At 39.6% G+C, this 16,404-nt stretch overlaps 1 protein-coding gene across 2 annotated transcripts in view; it reads right to left on the bottom strand.

Moving 5' to 3' along the window:
- ESRRG (estrogen related receptor gamma) overlaps nucleotides 1–16,404 on the bottom strand; it is a 244,082-nt gene that overhangs the window by 164,408 nt on the left and 63,270 nt on the right. For both annotated transcript variants that reach the window (XM_010599408.3, XM_023538694.2), the window contains one exon: nucleotides 7,489–7,605. In XM_010599408.3, coding sequence (XP_010597710.1) covers nucleotides 7,489–7,605 — 117 coding nt within the window. The remainder of the gene's footprint in view (nucleotides 1–7,488; nucleotides 7,606–16,404) is intronic.

Raw genomic sequence — 16,404 nt, 5'->3', positions numbered from 1 at the left:
TGTTTAGGGTTGGGGGTGGTCAGGTGGAGAGTGGAGTGATGGGGGGTGATAGCTAGAGTGTGGGGTTTCTTTTTGAGGTGGTAGAAGTATTCTAAAATTGATGATGGTGCACATAATTGTGATTATACTAAAAACCACTGAATTGTACACTCAAATACATGAATTGTATGGTATATGAACTATATCCTGATAAAGCTCTTAGGGGGGAAAAATGATTATTTGTCGAGTCATAGACAACCTGAGCTTTTTAATGTACTGGAGATCTACCAAGGAAGAAAAGTAAAAGATCACTCTAGATCCTCATGCTTTTTTAGGTTAACTTCTTTCCTACAGACCTATCCAAAGACAAGTTAACCCTGTTTGACCAAAACTAATGGCCCTAAACCGACTGCTCTAGGTAATGCCATTCTGACCTCCACAGTTCTTGATACAAAGTGCTTCTCCAACTTACTATCAGCCCAATACTTTAGTCTGCTCAGTTACCCTGCAAAGACTGAGCCTCACAAGTACCTGTTTTCAGTGGCCCTGTTCAGGCCGAAGTGAGAAGCCTGGTTTCCTTAGATCAGAACACAAAAGAAACATCCCGTCCTTATGAACACCTCTTACACAAACGCCTTTAGGCACAAACCCTTTTTTTAGATCCATAAACTCTACTGCTACCTTGAAATCCCCAGGATTCTTTCTCCTTTCTTCCAGGGAGCAAATTAATATTCCAGGCCATAGCTGGTCTGCTATGCTGAGGTGTCGGCAACGGACGAAAGGCTGGAGTGGGAGAGACCTCTTGTTTGGCCAATGCTGCAACACAGTTTGAAGTCACGTAGACACAGGATGGGCATGGAAATACGACACACAGCATTTTTAACCCCATTTCAACTTCTCACAATGTGACTTGGCCAAGTCACTAAAACTCTGACCCTTGAGTTCCTCCTCTGAGTAATGAGAGCCTGACATCCAGCGTCCCACTTTTCTCTGTTGGGTGGGGTTTTAAGTTGTTAATGAAGCCATAATACCAGGTGAACTGTCCACTCTGAATGGCCACTTATTGCAAATGCCACTCCCCGACTTTTGCTTTCATTTTTTTTTTGACATCATTAAGGAGTGAGGGCTCCCCATTCTGCCGTCTTGTTTAAACTGTCTACCTGGAATCTTCATGGTTGTATTTTTTAGACTCCTAAAAAGTGGAAAATATACGTCTCTCACATTGAGCACCTCTGTTAACAGAAACATACTCTAAGGAGATCAAATATTAAAACACACACACACACATTATTGCCAATAAAACGAATAACTATAGTATTTTTTAATGACTAGTTTTTCTCCAGAGGAAGTCTTTAGAAGGCATTTAAAATTACTTAAGTTTGCTCTTCTCCTCTTCTGTGTCTGTCTATATCTGTCTGTCTGTCCGTCTGTCCATCCATCTATCTATTTTAATATAAGAACACAACTTCAAATTAATCTGACTGGTAGCAATACAGAAATCTGTGATGAGATTTCAGACACCCACAGAAATGAAACTACACTGACGGCATTTCAATATATTGACAAGAGATGTTAGGAAATGTGAGGAAATATAGAGGAAAAGATTTTCCAAACACAGGCAAAGTATACATAAGCAACACTTCTGTTTCTAAGTATTGAAATACTTACTGATTTCTCTACTGTTCTTTCAACTCTCACTTCTGTTAACTTCGAACAACAACAAAAAACGTATTTCCTGCCTTTATTAGAAAGGCAAAGAGCATCTAAAAAGCTTATTCAACTAAAATAGAATTTACAAAATAGTACAGTTCACTAGCTGCATCGATCAAATCGCAGATCCTATTGTATTTCTGATCTCACTGCTGTGCTCATCATCACCATAACGACATCTTTGTGTCACTTATTGGTATAATGTTTCTGTAGACATTATATCATTTTTTTCACAAACATCATTTTAGAATAGAAAGGATGAGAAAGACTGTTGGCTAATTGCTCCCCTATACATATGGAAATGGGGACCCAAAGTTGAATGGACTTGCCCGATATCACAGAGCTGGGTAGTGGAAAAATTAGAATAGAAGCTAAATCACAATATCTCTCCATACACATAGGAGAAGATCGCTTAGCATTTGTTGAGGTTTACTAAAACCTGTTTCCGTCCTATAATTCTTTCTCCCATTACACTCTGATATCAAAATTTCCTCCATAAAATTTAATGTGCCTGTGAGCCTAGCAGTATCCCTGGGTGGCACAAACAGTTAAGCTCTTGGCTGCTAACAGAAAGGTTGGAAGTTTGAATCCATTCAGACACACCTTGGAAGAAAGGCCTGGAGGTCTAGTTCCAAAAGATCACAGCCATTAAAAACCCTGTGGAGCACAGTTCCAGTCTGACACACGGGGCCGCCGTGAGTTGGAATCAACTCTACCATGATGGGTTGTTTTCTTTTGATGAGGTTGATAGAATGCCTATGTTTCTCCCTGCACATTTTAAAATGTGTGCGATTTGTCACTTTTTTTGTTTGTTTTTGGTGGCGTATTAGTCTCCTTCGCCTCATCCTTTTCTTTTAAGACAAAGGAGTAAGTCTTCATTCCTGAATCTAAACTAGCATTAAAAGTACTGCTGTTGGTGACAACTTCTGCTTGGGTTGAAGACCATTTCTCCTTTTTTTATACTGTTGACTCTCTTCCCTTAACCTAAGGTTAGAGATTAGAGACCAGGCTTCCTCACGAAATTTCTGAGGAAATTTCCCTTATTGATGTATTTCTAGAAAAAGCTTGCAAAAGATCCCTAAAGCCATTGACATTGCCAAAAGATAGCAAATTTTATGTGAATTTGGTATGGCTCAGCAAGTCAACCTGATATGCAGATTCTAGCTCATAATATTCCCTGTTTACTATGTGCCAGAGCCTGTGTCTACGTAGCTCTCTGTTGGTCTTCACAAAACCCTGCAAGGTAAGCTCTAGCTTCAGTCCCATATTTACAAATAAAGAGGCTGAGGCAAATGAATCTTAGAGAGGTTATAGACTTGCTTCAGGTCCATGTAACTTGCTTCAGGTCCAGGTGGTAGTTGAGCCTCCTTACTGTCTCCCACAACAAAAGCTCATGTTGATCTAGTCCTTACTCTAACTCTACATCACCTGGTACCCCAAGCCTTTATCTTGAAGCATTTTATTGGATTTTTGCAGCAACTATTGATTTGCAAATGCTATTATCATTATCATCATTTTACAGATGAGGAAACCAAAGCTTATGAAGGTGAAGTAACCATTTCTTGAAAGCAAGGTAGGAAGTGCCCTTTGTTGGCATGAAATCACTGAGCTAATCCTCCATGCAGCCTTGATTTAGCTACACTTGGGCATGCAGGCTGGCCTGGCTGGGGAATGCTATGCCGTGCACGTATACCTGAGTCTACTGATCACCTGCAAGAGTAAAACAAAAAATACTTGAGTTCCCAAGGTGAGACCCACCATTCCCATAAATAAAAATTCTCCAATCTTTGATCAGTGAATTCTATACCTAAATAAAATAATAACTGCTTTCATAAAATGTCTCTATTTGCCACTGACAGAGAGAGAACTGAACCAATATGTTCTGCGATAGCCTTTAAATAACTAAGGAGAGAGATCAAAATAAAAATAAATCTTGACCAGATTTATAGGTGCACCTTGATTAAAAAAAAAAATAGTTTTTGTTTTTTCCTTCAAATGAACAATACCTGGGGGAAAAAAATGAAAAGGGAATGTTCAGACCAGATATCTGGTAATAGATGAGTTTTCTTGGACATACAGTGTGGCATAAAGATGGCCCATCGTTCGTGATGCTTACTAGCAGGGCATAGCACAGAGAAAGGTGAAGGGGAGTTGTTGTCAGGATGCGAGATGTTACAACAACTTGGATTTGAACCAACTATCATTTGTTTAACTGAACTTCACAAAGCTTTGGTATGTTGTGCAATTTTGTTGTTTTCTCCAGAGACACAACCGCTTTTGTTTTGTTTTGCTTCAACTGGTAATGATTTTTTTCTTTTAATTTGAAAGTTAAAATTAAAAAGCATAGTTCATTCAGAAATAATTACAGTGCTGGCTAATGCAAGGGCCTAACTTTTAAAAATTCAATGTTAATCAATGCGACACAACTGGAATTATTTACCCATTGGCCAGCGCTTCCCTTTCGTACCTCACATGTACTCAGGTATCTTTCCTAAGTGATAAACCTCAACTGGTAGAGAAGCCAGTCAATGAAGCTAAGAATTACTGTTTTTAAAAGTCTCCTTTTTCTATAAACCACCTTTTTAATGAAAACCTCTTCATCTCCCTCAGGCGGCACTCTATCTAAGAGGCATTTGGCTAGTGAAATAAAAAATACCTGTTAAAGGAAAGAAGGTTCCCATCAAAGCTGCTGAAATCTGATTTCATTTCAGATTCTAGAACTCATGTTTTTTGTTTAAATAGATTTTGCCTGTCAATTTCCAGACCTGCTGTAGCATCAGCCTATATGGACTGCTGTGGTCAAAACAGGGGTTGTAGCAGCAAATTTTATTATGGGCTGGTAATTCAATTGAACAGGTTTACGTTTGAATAGATTGACTACATCATGGTCTCTGACAAACTGCACGGCACCCATATATTTAAGACAGTATCATTCTCTCCAGGCTTGGAAGGCAAGTCTAAACCCAAGGAGATGGCCAAACGTAATTGTGAATTTGTGTGCAGGGTGTAATGAGATATCTCACAGCATTAAGTACAAAAGAAAAAGAATATTCCGTATTTACTCATATCCATCTCATCCTTTCTATTTGAGGTGGGTGGGCGGCTTAGAGAACTGATATTGTGCCATGAAAGTGGGCACAAGGAAGTGAAAGAAAAATAAATTATTATTTGAGAATATCAGCAACAGTAGCAATTCCCTTGAAAACAGACCCTCTCAACGCTTGATAACAGCAACTAAAGAGGTGTGAATTATAGATAAGCCCTGTCCCATTTACTTCACCAAGAATGTTTAATTAAACACAGTTCCCACTCTTCAGTTACTCTTCCCACCCTCCAGGATTGCTCCTGATGAAAAACCACATTGGGGGAAATTATTTTCTCTACTTCCTCCCTAAACCTGGAAGGGGAAGATAATGACGGGCAGTGGGCAAAGAGTGAGTTAACAGAGTAGTAAAACCAAACTAATCAAAAACATCTATCTACCTGGAAATGGAGTGCCTGCCTCCAGGCACTTTAATTTTTTTTAAATAAAATTCAACTCCAGAACACATCAATTAGAAATGCTCATTGATTTACTACTTTTATAACATTTAAAAAACGATTTGACTAAAAAAAAGATTCTTCAGCTTTCAACAGTTTGAAACCCTTCATTAAGCTTTTCTGAATGAATGTAAGTTTAGTTTAAATCTCTACAGCTCAAGTGGGTTGCAATATAATTAAGATCAAAATTCGACTGTCAATCACTTATCATTACATTCTGAAATATGTTCATTTGTTAATCTGCTGTCAGGTTTAAGGGCAATGAGTGAGATCGAGTTTTTCACTTCAGAAAAGTAGCCTACGGCCATCTTCCTAATTAAAAGAAAAAGTCTTTGCCATGTGGGTTGGGTTGTTATTGCTGAGCTTTTAATTTTTATGTTTTTCTTTGTCAGAACTGTCCTTTTGGCACTTTCATGTACGTTTTCTCTAGTAAGGGCAACCATATCTGTCTTTTTCATTGCTACATTGCTAGAGACTATAACAGTACCTGGCACACAGGAAGACCTTAATAAATATTTAGTGAATGGATTCTAAATGTAAAACATGTTCACTGTGAAGAATCCTGACAGTGCCAACGATCATACAGTGAAACGAGAAAGAAGTAGGTCTCATTCTCAGTTTTATCCATCAGAGTAACACTGTTATCTGTCAGTAAGTACTCTTCCTTTCACTTCTCCAGGCATCCACCATCACAGCAGGTATCTACCTTCCACCTCTCTCTTAATCTCTCTCCATATAAACTTAATCATACTACTAGGCAACTTGTTTTTTTATTGTTGTTTGTTTTTTACTTGACAATGTATTTTGGTCATCTTTTCATAAGACTTTAATTATGTATTTGTTTGTTTATAACTGTTTTCCAAAGGAAGAGCAAAGTTGAAGAAGAGAATAAGAACTTGAGAGGGTCTTCTTGTTCCTAGTCAAGTTGGGAGGGAGACACCTGGCTTCTGGTAAGAGGCAGAGAAGTACAGCATGAACTCTGCATACCCAGCTAGAAGCTGGTTCACTCATCTTTCTATAACATTGTTCACAGTGAACATCTTGGAATAAGAACCAACCACAAAAGAACTATGAGATCTAGTAATGCCACACCTAATTAAAGTTCTGCTTTGTCCTTGGTGAACAAACACTTGGGTTTATATGGATTTAGGAGCTAAAAATAGGGGGTCTCCAGTAACAATGAAATGTGCAATTGTACAATCTCACGTGGTAGACCCAAGGAGCAAAGTACATTTCTATGATTTAACAGAAGCTCTATACAATTTTTCTATACAATTTTAATCATTTTAATTGTTAAATATTTAATTTATCTAATTTTCTTTCAAAATTCAATTACTGAATTTTCATTTTCTTACTTTATAAAATTATCGTATTTATTTGAAACCCTGGTGACTTTTCCGTGGAGAAGGAAAAAGTAAAATCTAAATCAGTATTTAAAATACACATGTACAAAAGCACCTACATTAAAGAGACATATTTTTTAAAAAACAACAAATTAACGTTGCAAAAAAAAAAAAAAAACAAACAAAAATCTGAATGCTAGGCTTCCTGAAGAAAAGAATAATTTATCTCCAAATCTGAGCTGAATAGACATGTTGAAATTTACAAATATTTCTTGACTTGTGTAGAATAATTGAGTAGACTCTGGCATCTTACTACCTGGATTCAATTTCTGACTCTACTTCTTATTAGCTGTATGTGCTTAAACAATTTGCTTAGCACAGGATACATGTACTAAATTATTTTGTTTTTTGGTTGTTATCCCCCCTCATGAAGCAGAGAGAAAACAATTTTAATGTCATTGTTGCAAGCTCTTTATAATAGGAAGTAAGCCCAAAAGGTAATACTGGCAAGAAACAAAGAATGCTATAAACCCAAAGATATTAAAAAAAAAAATCTCTGCATGAACCTAGTAATGAGAAGAAAAGCAAAAGACAATGACAGTGACCTCTTGGTTGTCCCTAATTCCTTGCCTCCTGCAAAGGTGAAAAGCCCAGAATTGTAAAGCATACCTGGTGGGCTTAGCTGCACATCAGATACGTCCTACCTTGTCCCTCCCTGTCGATGCCAAGCAGTTAACCACAAAGTTACAGAAAGCTCAGGTGTAAAGAGAGGGTATCCTGCCATCAGACTCAGGCTACTCACTATTACCCCATCTTTTCCTGCTTTCTCTGAAATTGTTTAGTTCCCTGTGCCCACCCCCCCCGCCCCGACCCCATCCCCACCCTAAAGCATGGGGCCACTGACAAAGTGCCTTACCTTCTTTCAGCATGCCCACTTTTAAACACTTCATGAAGCGGCAAGCCTGGCACGATTTGCGTCTGCGCTTTGTGATTTCACATTCGTTCGTGGCAGGGCAGCTGTATTCTATATTACCTACAACACAGAGTTTGAAGAAAAGATGCTGTTAGATTCAAAAGACCCGGAACGTATTCACATCTCAAAGGCAATACCAACTCATTACTGCCCTCGCTCTAAAAAAGCCACTTGGGATAGGATGGTGAGGAACGCCACAAACCTCCAGAGAAGCTGGATCTTCTGCCCCAACCACTGAAGACACATGGAACAATGGAAAGATACATGATGAAACTCTTCAAAAGATTAGTTCAAAAACGAGCCATTGGAACACTATGTTTATTAGAGCTGTGCACGGTAATAGTTTTCCAGCATCTCAGACCTGAGAGGAAATTTCACTGTAGATTATTTCCATAAAAATACAAACTGAAAACTGGATCTTTGTATCATGGATTCTGGATTTCTCTGGGTTTACTAATGGTCTGCTGCGTTAGGCTCACCGTCTATATGACAAGGACAGTATAAGCCTCACCAGGAAAAACGATCATCAGGCTAATTTGGGGCCCTGTGGCAAGCTCCTGGAGCCCTGGTGGCACAGCGGTTAAGTGTTCAGCTGTTAGTCAAAAGGTCAGAAGTTCAAATCCACAAGCCACTCCTTGGAAACCCTGTGGGGCAGCTGTACTCTAGCCTAAGGATCGCTATGAGTTGGAATTGACTCGATGGCAACGGGTTTGGTTTACTTTTCTTTTTTGTTGGTAAGTGCCTAGAAGGCAGGCATTGAAATGACACAACTCTTGCTACAATGCTTAGACCAGAGCCTGAGAAGACAGCTCTATGCTTGGTAAATGCCTACCGATGGTCATCACCATCATCATGGTGACATGCATTACTTTATCTGCACGATTAATTCCAAGCTCTGAAGCTCCTTGGAAATGTTACAAACAAGAATAAACTACTTTGAAGTTATATTGTTATAGTTTTTTTTTTAATATATATATTAAACTTTACATCATTCATGGTAGTACCTAGACATTTAAAATAATAAGTATGTAACCAGAAGATCCAAACTTTAAATTTTTGAATTAGTGCCAATGGCTACGCATGAGATGCGCTTTGGGGCTGCCTACTGCTTTGCAAAGATGCTGCCTTTAAAATAAACTCTCTTTCCCCTATCAGCTCTGTCACAGGGTGCTTGGAGGCCTTCCGTCACTTCCTAGCCCTTTCCCCTATCGGCTCTGTCACAGGGTGCTTGGAGGCCTTCCGTCACTTCCTAGCCCTTTCCCCTTGAGATTAAGTACATTAGTATCTTAATGAAAATGCGTTCTGTTTATTGCCCTCTTGGGAAGGGGGAGGTCATCACACCAAATGCATAAATTGTCATCAGGGACGGTCCGAGCATAATTGCAATTTTGCTGCTCCATGTTTGCAATACTCAGGGTCCATCCAAGTCCCCTGAAACAGGCGCAGATTCTAGTAATTAGCATAGAGGCTGCCTGGGACCGCAGCATTGATGAAATATTTCAGAGTTAATCACACTTTGTAAACACTGATTTATATTGACTACCTTTCTCCAGACTGATGCCTCCTCATTAAATATCACATTAGTGGATTGCAGGACTGCACAAAGACTCAACTACTCAGCAACTGCTAATTCAACAGGAAGTAATACTTAACCACGTATACCTACTGAGAACTGGTTAGGTAAGCATGGCTTAAAAAAAAAAGTCTGTAGACGATAACTTGAGATACACCTATCAAAACTGATTAAATTAGAATTCTAGTTCAGGCATTTATAATAATCAGAGAAAATGCTTTTTAACATAAGAGAATATTAACTGCATCAACAGAAAAATATACTATCACCTTTTTCTCAGAGATATTATTGGCTCTGTACTCAGAGAAAACCAGGACAACTCAAAGGAAGCAGGCTGACTAGGTGATGGCGGAGAATAAATGGATTTGAAATCTGAACTTTAGATGAACCACTTTTCAGCGTTGGCTTTTTCTAACCATCAATGAAAATTTATTTTGCGTCATGAGAGTGTTGCTAGTAATTTTCTAGGTGTTAATTAGTATTTTACCACCAGGTTCTTCTACCCTACATGGCTTTTCCTCTACTGATCTAGAAAAGAAACAGAGGCCTTTGCTTTCTTAGCAAGGATGAACAATGACTGGTCAGCAGCCTCAGAAAGAAAAAAAAAGATTTTTCACCAAGCAGCATTTCTTTCCATTTTGGAAAAACCAGTATGAAGTAATACTCTGTTTACCCTCCAGTACTGAGGCATGAACACTAGTCCCACATATTTGGTCCAGTGCTGGAAACTTCTATCTGAATGACCCATCATCAAAAATATATATGTGAAATCATCTTTCTGTTCAAATGTGTCCCTCTTCTCCTCTGAAAATTGTATCCCCATCCTTCATATCAGCACACTTCTGACAAGAACCTAAATTAAGCACATGTGATCTCACACCTGGACTATTGCAGCTATCTCCTAACTGGGCTTTTTGCCTCCGTTCTGCTCCACTCTAATCCATCCTCCATAACCCTATCATATTCCTCGTCCTACGACTGCTTTGATCATGGCTCTATCCTAAATAGGAAAAAAAAAAAAAAAAAGATTCCTACGGCCTCCTGAATTAAGTGTAAAATATTGGGCTAGCAAACAGGATGCTCCCACAATCTAACTCTCATCTACTTTTCTAGCAATATTACAATTACTACCTTAAATACATTTTCCAAAATGACTCATTTTCTACTGTGTCCTTCAGACTTCCCTCTGAGCATGAGCTATTCTTGCCCCTCTTTTCTTGAAATTTTTTCCAAGGCTCAACGTTCAACTCAAACGCCATTCTTATCTTTCATGAAAACTTCTCAGACTCTCCCAGGAGAAAATGATTACTTGGTTCTCACATCTCTTCAGGGAGTCTCATCATATACAGTGTTTTGTCATAACTTTTCACATACACATTGTCCATCAGATAGGAAGAATCCAGGGGACAAGGACCATTTCTTATGCAGCAGAGAAATCCCCCACCAAAAAATAGTATGTAAGTACTCATAGCAATCCTACAGAACAGAGCAGAACCACCCCATAGGGTTTCCAAGGAGCCCCTGGTGGATCTGAGCTGCCATCCTTTTGTTTAGCTGCCGTAGCTCTTAACCACTATGCCACCAGGGTTTCCAACAAGTAAAATAATACACTTATAATAACTCAATATATTCTTGATGCCCCAAGGTCATTAGGAACATCAATTGTAGTGCTGTAATCTAGTAATAAGGAGCCATAGTGGCACAGTGGTTAAAGCACTTGGCTGCTAACCAAAAGGTTGGCAGTTGGAACCCACTAGCCACTCTGTGGGAAAAAGATGTGGCAGCCTGCTGCCATAAAGATTCACAGCCTTGGAAACCTTATGGGGCAGTTCTACTCTGTCCTTTTGGGTCGCTGTGAGTCAGAATCCACTTGACGGCAGTGGGTTTGGTTTAATGTAGTAATATTCACAGAGGCAGAGGAACTGAATTATCCCATTAGGAAGCTTGGAAAGCCACTCTACAAGTTTAAAACTTGATGCTATCCCCTGGAGTCACCTTTATACTAAGTAACAGTTTAGCTCAAAAAGTAAAGATTGTCACCCTGGAGTATCCTGTTCTTAAAAAAAAAATCTATGTAAGACCAAATGGACAACAGCTATTTTGAAGTAAAGATGAGAAGGCTGGAGGTCAGGGAGTTTAAGTCAACTGGGAGCGAAACAACTAGAACAGAAATAATGTGAAAGTTGGCACCAAGTGAAGAATATAACCAATGTCAACGATCAGTCTAGAAACTGCCGAATGGGAGTGAGTTTTGCTGTGTATATTTTTACCAAAAATAAAATATTTCTTTAAAAAGTAGAAGGAAAGCTAGTTAATTTTTCAAAACCTTGAAAAGTAGCTTTGACAAAAAAGGAAAAGTCTGACAAAAAAGAGAGAGAAATCAAGAGAGAAACTAAAAAAGAAAAAACACAAAGTCTCCTGGGTAGTAAAGAGTGAAAAGAAAAGAAAAAAGCCGTAAGAAGCTTTAAAGGAAATAAAAGTGCACCCTGATATGAACGGGATAAGAATAAAGGGAAAATAAAGTGTGAGGAAGCAGACACATGGCACTAAAAGAGCAGAGCTATTTAATTTTTTACCCCATTATAACCCCTTTACTATTTACAAAGCATGTGCCCTCAGAAGCAGAGTCACAATTGGAGAAAACCTGTGGAGCGATATAATAGGAGCTGAATCTATGAATGACTCTTCCATAGACACTTAAGTAAAGATTTTTAAATTTCTTTGAAAAATAGAAGAGAACTCATCAAATTGCCACATGAGAGTTTTAGATCACATGTTAGGAAGTGCTCTAGGTTCCTTGCTAATCATTACATTCTATAATTCGTCAATGACAAAGAAATATAAAGGCAAGGAAATTTTTAAGAATAGTACCTTAGAATGAACTCTTGAGAAGGGGCTCCATTCTATTCATTGCTAAATCCTCAGAACTTACCAATGAGCCTGGAATTTTGTATCACATGCTGGGTTGGGATAAAGACATGTGGTCCCTGTTCATGAGGTATCCAAAGTCTTATGGAAGAGACAAACCAAACCCATTGCCATCACGTTGATTCCGACTCATGAAAACCCCATGTGTTACGGAGTAGAACTACTCCGCAGGGTTTTCTTGGCTGTAATCTTAACGGAAGCAGATCACCAGGTCTTTCCTCTATGGCATCGTTGGATGGGTTTGTACTGCCACCCTTTAGGTTAGCAGTTGATTGCAAACCATTTTTGCCACCCAGGGAACCATATGGAGGAGCCAAGACATGTACACAAACAACAATGCAGCTTAGTGAGCACTGTAACACTGGATGCAAAGAAAGCGAGCACCTGCACACACATGCAGAGATCAGGCTTAGGAAAGTCACCAAGTTCTTCACATAGGAGGAAACGTTTGAACTGTGCTGTGAAAAAAGAATGACTACATGAGGGTAAAGGAGTCTTCTCAAAACTACAGGGAACACAACAACAGTGCAAAGATTTCACTGTGAATGCAAGGAAAGTACAGTGACCCTAAGTGTTTTCCCAAATGATACATTTTCAATTTAAGAGTAGAGAAATTGTTGACAATGAACCAGGGATCCTTCAGCCAAAGGTTCTGCTTCAATGAATTTGTCTTGACATATATGAATGATAACCTTGATTTCACCAAGTAACTCTGGTTTATATCTTGAAAAACAAATCAACAGTATTCTAAAGAAGTTATTTGCTGGAGGAAAACCTAATTTCCAAGCCCTCCCATTGAGTTACTTAGCTCCTTGTTGTTGGCTATGATCACCCATCCAACAAAGTCTTTGATCCATGTTAGAGTCTACAGAGATTCTGCCCTTGAAAAACCTTCTCTGGTACTTTTTCTATTCAAGAAGGAAAGCATTTCATCCTAAAAATGTGCTGTCCCAAGCACCTGAGTAACAGTGTTACAGCTCTTTTGGTAATGGTTCAAAGGCATTACTCCCAGAGGACCACAGGATCTCAAAGAGGTACTTGCTTTCCTTCAATTCACTAAAAGTGGAAACTAGAGAAAAATATTTCTAAAAGCAGTTGTGGGCACCCTGGAGCGTTGACACTGGACAGTCACTCTGGAGGATGCAGAAGCTATTGTTCACAGCAGAGGGTTCTCATTGCAGACACGGATTTTTCTTGGATTACAGCTTGCCATTTTCTGGAACACATTTGTTAGATAGCACCAGGGACTGAATTGGGCAGCTACTGATGACACGACTAGAATTTTCCCAGTTTTTTTCAGCAGCTGGGGAAGTCAGATCTGCTGCACAGAGAACAGAATAAACATGGAAGCTTGAGGCTTCTAAACCAGGCTGACAAGAATGATCGAGCAATTTATAATATCTCCTGGCGGCTTTTCAGAAAGTCCTGGGCTCTGATTAGTTATTTCAGAGTCTTTTGTACAATCAGTTTGCAGGCAATATAATTTTCTCACTTACTGCTTAATAGAATCTTGCAGCTAGCTGGCGGATAGAATAACAGGGTGTGTGTAAAACTCCAGCCTAGAGTGCCGGTGAGTAATTTGTACTTTCCTCTCAGTCACTTAATGGACTTTTACAGTTTGGCAGTTAAAGGGCTGAATGATGTAAATTAGCGTGGCATCGCAAAATAAAAAATATATGTCAAATCTTTACTCCCGACTCATATCGCTCCCACATGGTAACGATGCATTTGGATTCATGTAGTTCTGAGAGTTGCCCTCTTTTTCATACATACAGACATCATAATTGTAAAGCCCATTTGAAGGCATCTGTATATTTCCCCCAATTGTTTTAATTTTATTAACACAACCAAATAGCTTGAGATGACCCACAGGGCATTCCAAGTGAGGTTTATCCAATGGTTTTTCAACATTAAGTGATTTAAAAATCATGGCATTTGCCTCAATACACAATTACAGAGCATTAAAAACATGCAGGCAATAATCTGAAGTATTTTGTTTTAAATATCCTAAGACATAAAAAAAAAAAGAAAGAGGGAAAGAAAGAAAGCCATCACTGAATTAGCAGACTTTGTGTTCTGTACTGTGTAGTAGTAAAGGTTTATCCATTTTTACAGAGACAACTTCCCTCTCACGCCTCTTCTTTCTTTTACATATGCTCCATTTTTTCTAGCTACTTTCTGTTCATTTCATCTCAGATGGAAAATAATACTTATCTATAGCTGGAATAAGAAGCCCTGGTGGTGCAGTGGTTAAAGCAATTGAAAGGTCAGCAGTTTGAGACCACCAGCCACTCCATGAGAGAAGGGTGTAGCAGTCGGCTTCTGCAAAATTCACAGCCTTAGAAACCCTAGGGAGCAGTTCTACTCTGTCCTATAGGGTCACTAGTTAAGTAGGAATCAACTCAATGGCAATGGGCTTGGTTTTTTTTTTTTTTTTTAACAGCTGGAATTATATAATATAGAATAATTTATTACGTATCTGTAGCCAAAAAAAAGGCATAATGATATCAATGTACCCATAAGTTAAGGGGGCTACTTTTTTCAAAGCATATATTCAAAATTAGATTAAAAAATGTTACCTAGGAAAACCGTAACTGTTCCCAAGAGATTATACCAAACACTTTTTGATGCTTCTTTTAGAATTTCCACTACAGTCACTTTACAAATCTGACTCATGGCGACCCCACGTGCGTCAGAGTAGAACTGTGCTCAATAGGGTTTTCAATGGCTATTTTTCAGAAGTAGATCACAAGGACTTTTTTTCTGAGGTGCCTCCAGGTAGACTTGAACCTTCAACCTTTTAGTTAGCAGCAAGTGTGTTAACCATTTGCACCACTCAGGGACTCCATAAAAAGGGAATGGGTAGGGGTCATATTACACCTCATTTTCACTCAAAGCAGCTTGTCCTCTTCATCACAAGATGTGACATCAAGTGATCTCTGTCCTTTCATGAATTTAAATGTGTCTTCAGAGGTCACAGATCTGAAGGTACCACCACTGAAGGTGTTTAGAGGCCCTAAAAGATGTTCAAAAACATGACAAGGAATGCAAGTGGTAGACTCCTGAAGGGTTGTAACCACTTCCAAAGTTTAGGCTGTGGTACCCTGAGGTGAGGAGAGGAGCGTCATATAAGTAGTCAATCTCCACCTGTGAAGTTTAGGCTGTGGTACACTGAGGTGAGGAGAGGAGGGTCACATAAGTAGTCAGTCTGTACCTCTGAACTTTAGGCTGTGGTACACTGAGGAGTGAAGAGAGGAGCATGACCCTAATAGTCAGTCTCCACCTCCGAAGTTCAGGCTGTGTGGTACATTGAGCAGTGAGGAGAGAAAAATCCGAAAAAACCCATTGCCATCGAGTCGATTCCGACTCATAGCGACCCTACAGGACAGAGTAGAACTGCCCCATATGGTTTCCAAGGACTGCCTGGTAGTTTTGAACCGCCAACCTTTTTAGTTAGCAGCCAAACTCTTAACCACTATGCCACCAGGGTTTCCATAGTGAGGAGAGAAGCAGCCCCTTAATGGTCAGTCTCCGCTCTGAAGTCTAGGTTGTGGTACACTGGGTGAGGAGAGGAGCTTCACATAAGTAGTCAGTCTCCACTCTGAAGTTCAGGCTGTGGTACACTGAGGTGTGAGGAGAGGAGCGTCACATTAATAGTCAATCTTCACTCTGAAGTTTAGGCTGTGGTACACTGAGGTGAGGGGAGGAGCGTCACATTAATAGTCGATCTCCACTCTGAACTTCAAGCTGTGGTACACTGAGGTGAGGAGAGAAGCCTCACATAAGTAGTCAGTCTCCACTCTGAAGTTCAGGCTGTGGTACACTGAGGTGAGGAGAGAAGCCTCACATAAGTAGTCAGTCTCCACTCTGAAGTTCAGGCTGTGGTACACTGAGGTGAGGAGAGGAGCATCACATTAATAGTCAATCTCCACTCTGAACTTCAGGCTGTGGTACACTGAGGTGAGGAGAGGAGCATCACATTAATAGCCAGTCTCTACCCTGAAGTTTAGGTTGTGGTACACTGAGGTGAGGGCAGAAGCATCACATTAATAGTCAGTCTCCACTCTGAAGTTTAGGCTGTGGTACACTGAGGTGAGGGGAGGAGCATCACATTAATAGTCAGTCTCCACCTCTGAAGTTTAGGTTGTGGTACACTGAGGTGAGAAGAGGCGTCACATTAATAGTCTCCACCCTGAAGTTTAGACTGTGGTACAGTGAGGTGAGGGGAGTAGCTTCATATTAATAGTCAATCTCCACCTCTGAAGTTTAGGCTGTGGTGCACTGAGGTGAGGGGAGGAGCGTCACATTAACAGTCTCCACCCTGAAGTTTAGGCTGTGGTACACTGAGGTGAGGAGAG

The sequence above is a fragment of the Loxodonta africana genome, chromosome 25, assembly GCF_030014295.1.
Source record: "Loxodonta africana isolate mLoxAfr1 chromosome 25, mLoxAfr1.hap2, whole genome shotgun sequence".
In the NCBI taxonomy this organism is placed as follows: Eukaryota; Metazoa; Chordata; class Mammalia; order Proboscidea; family Elephantidae; genus Loxodonta; species Loxodonta africana.
The sequence above is the reverse complement of the archived record's forward strand: the minus strand, read 5'-3'. Positions and strand labels throughout refer to the sequence as shown.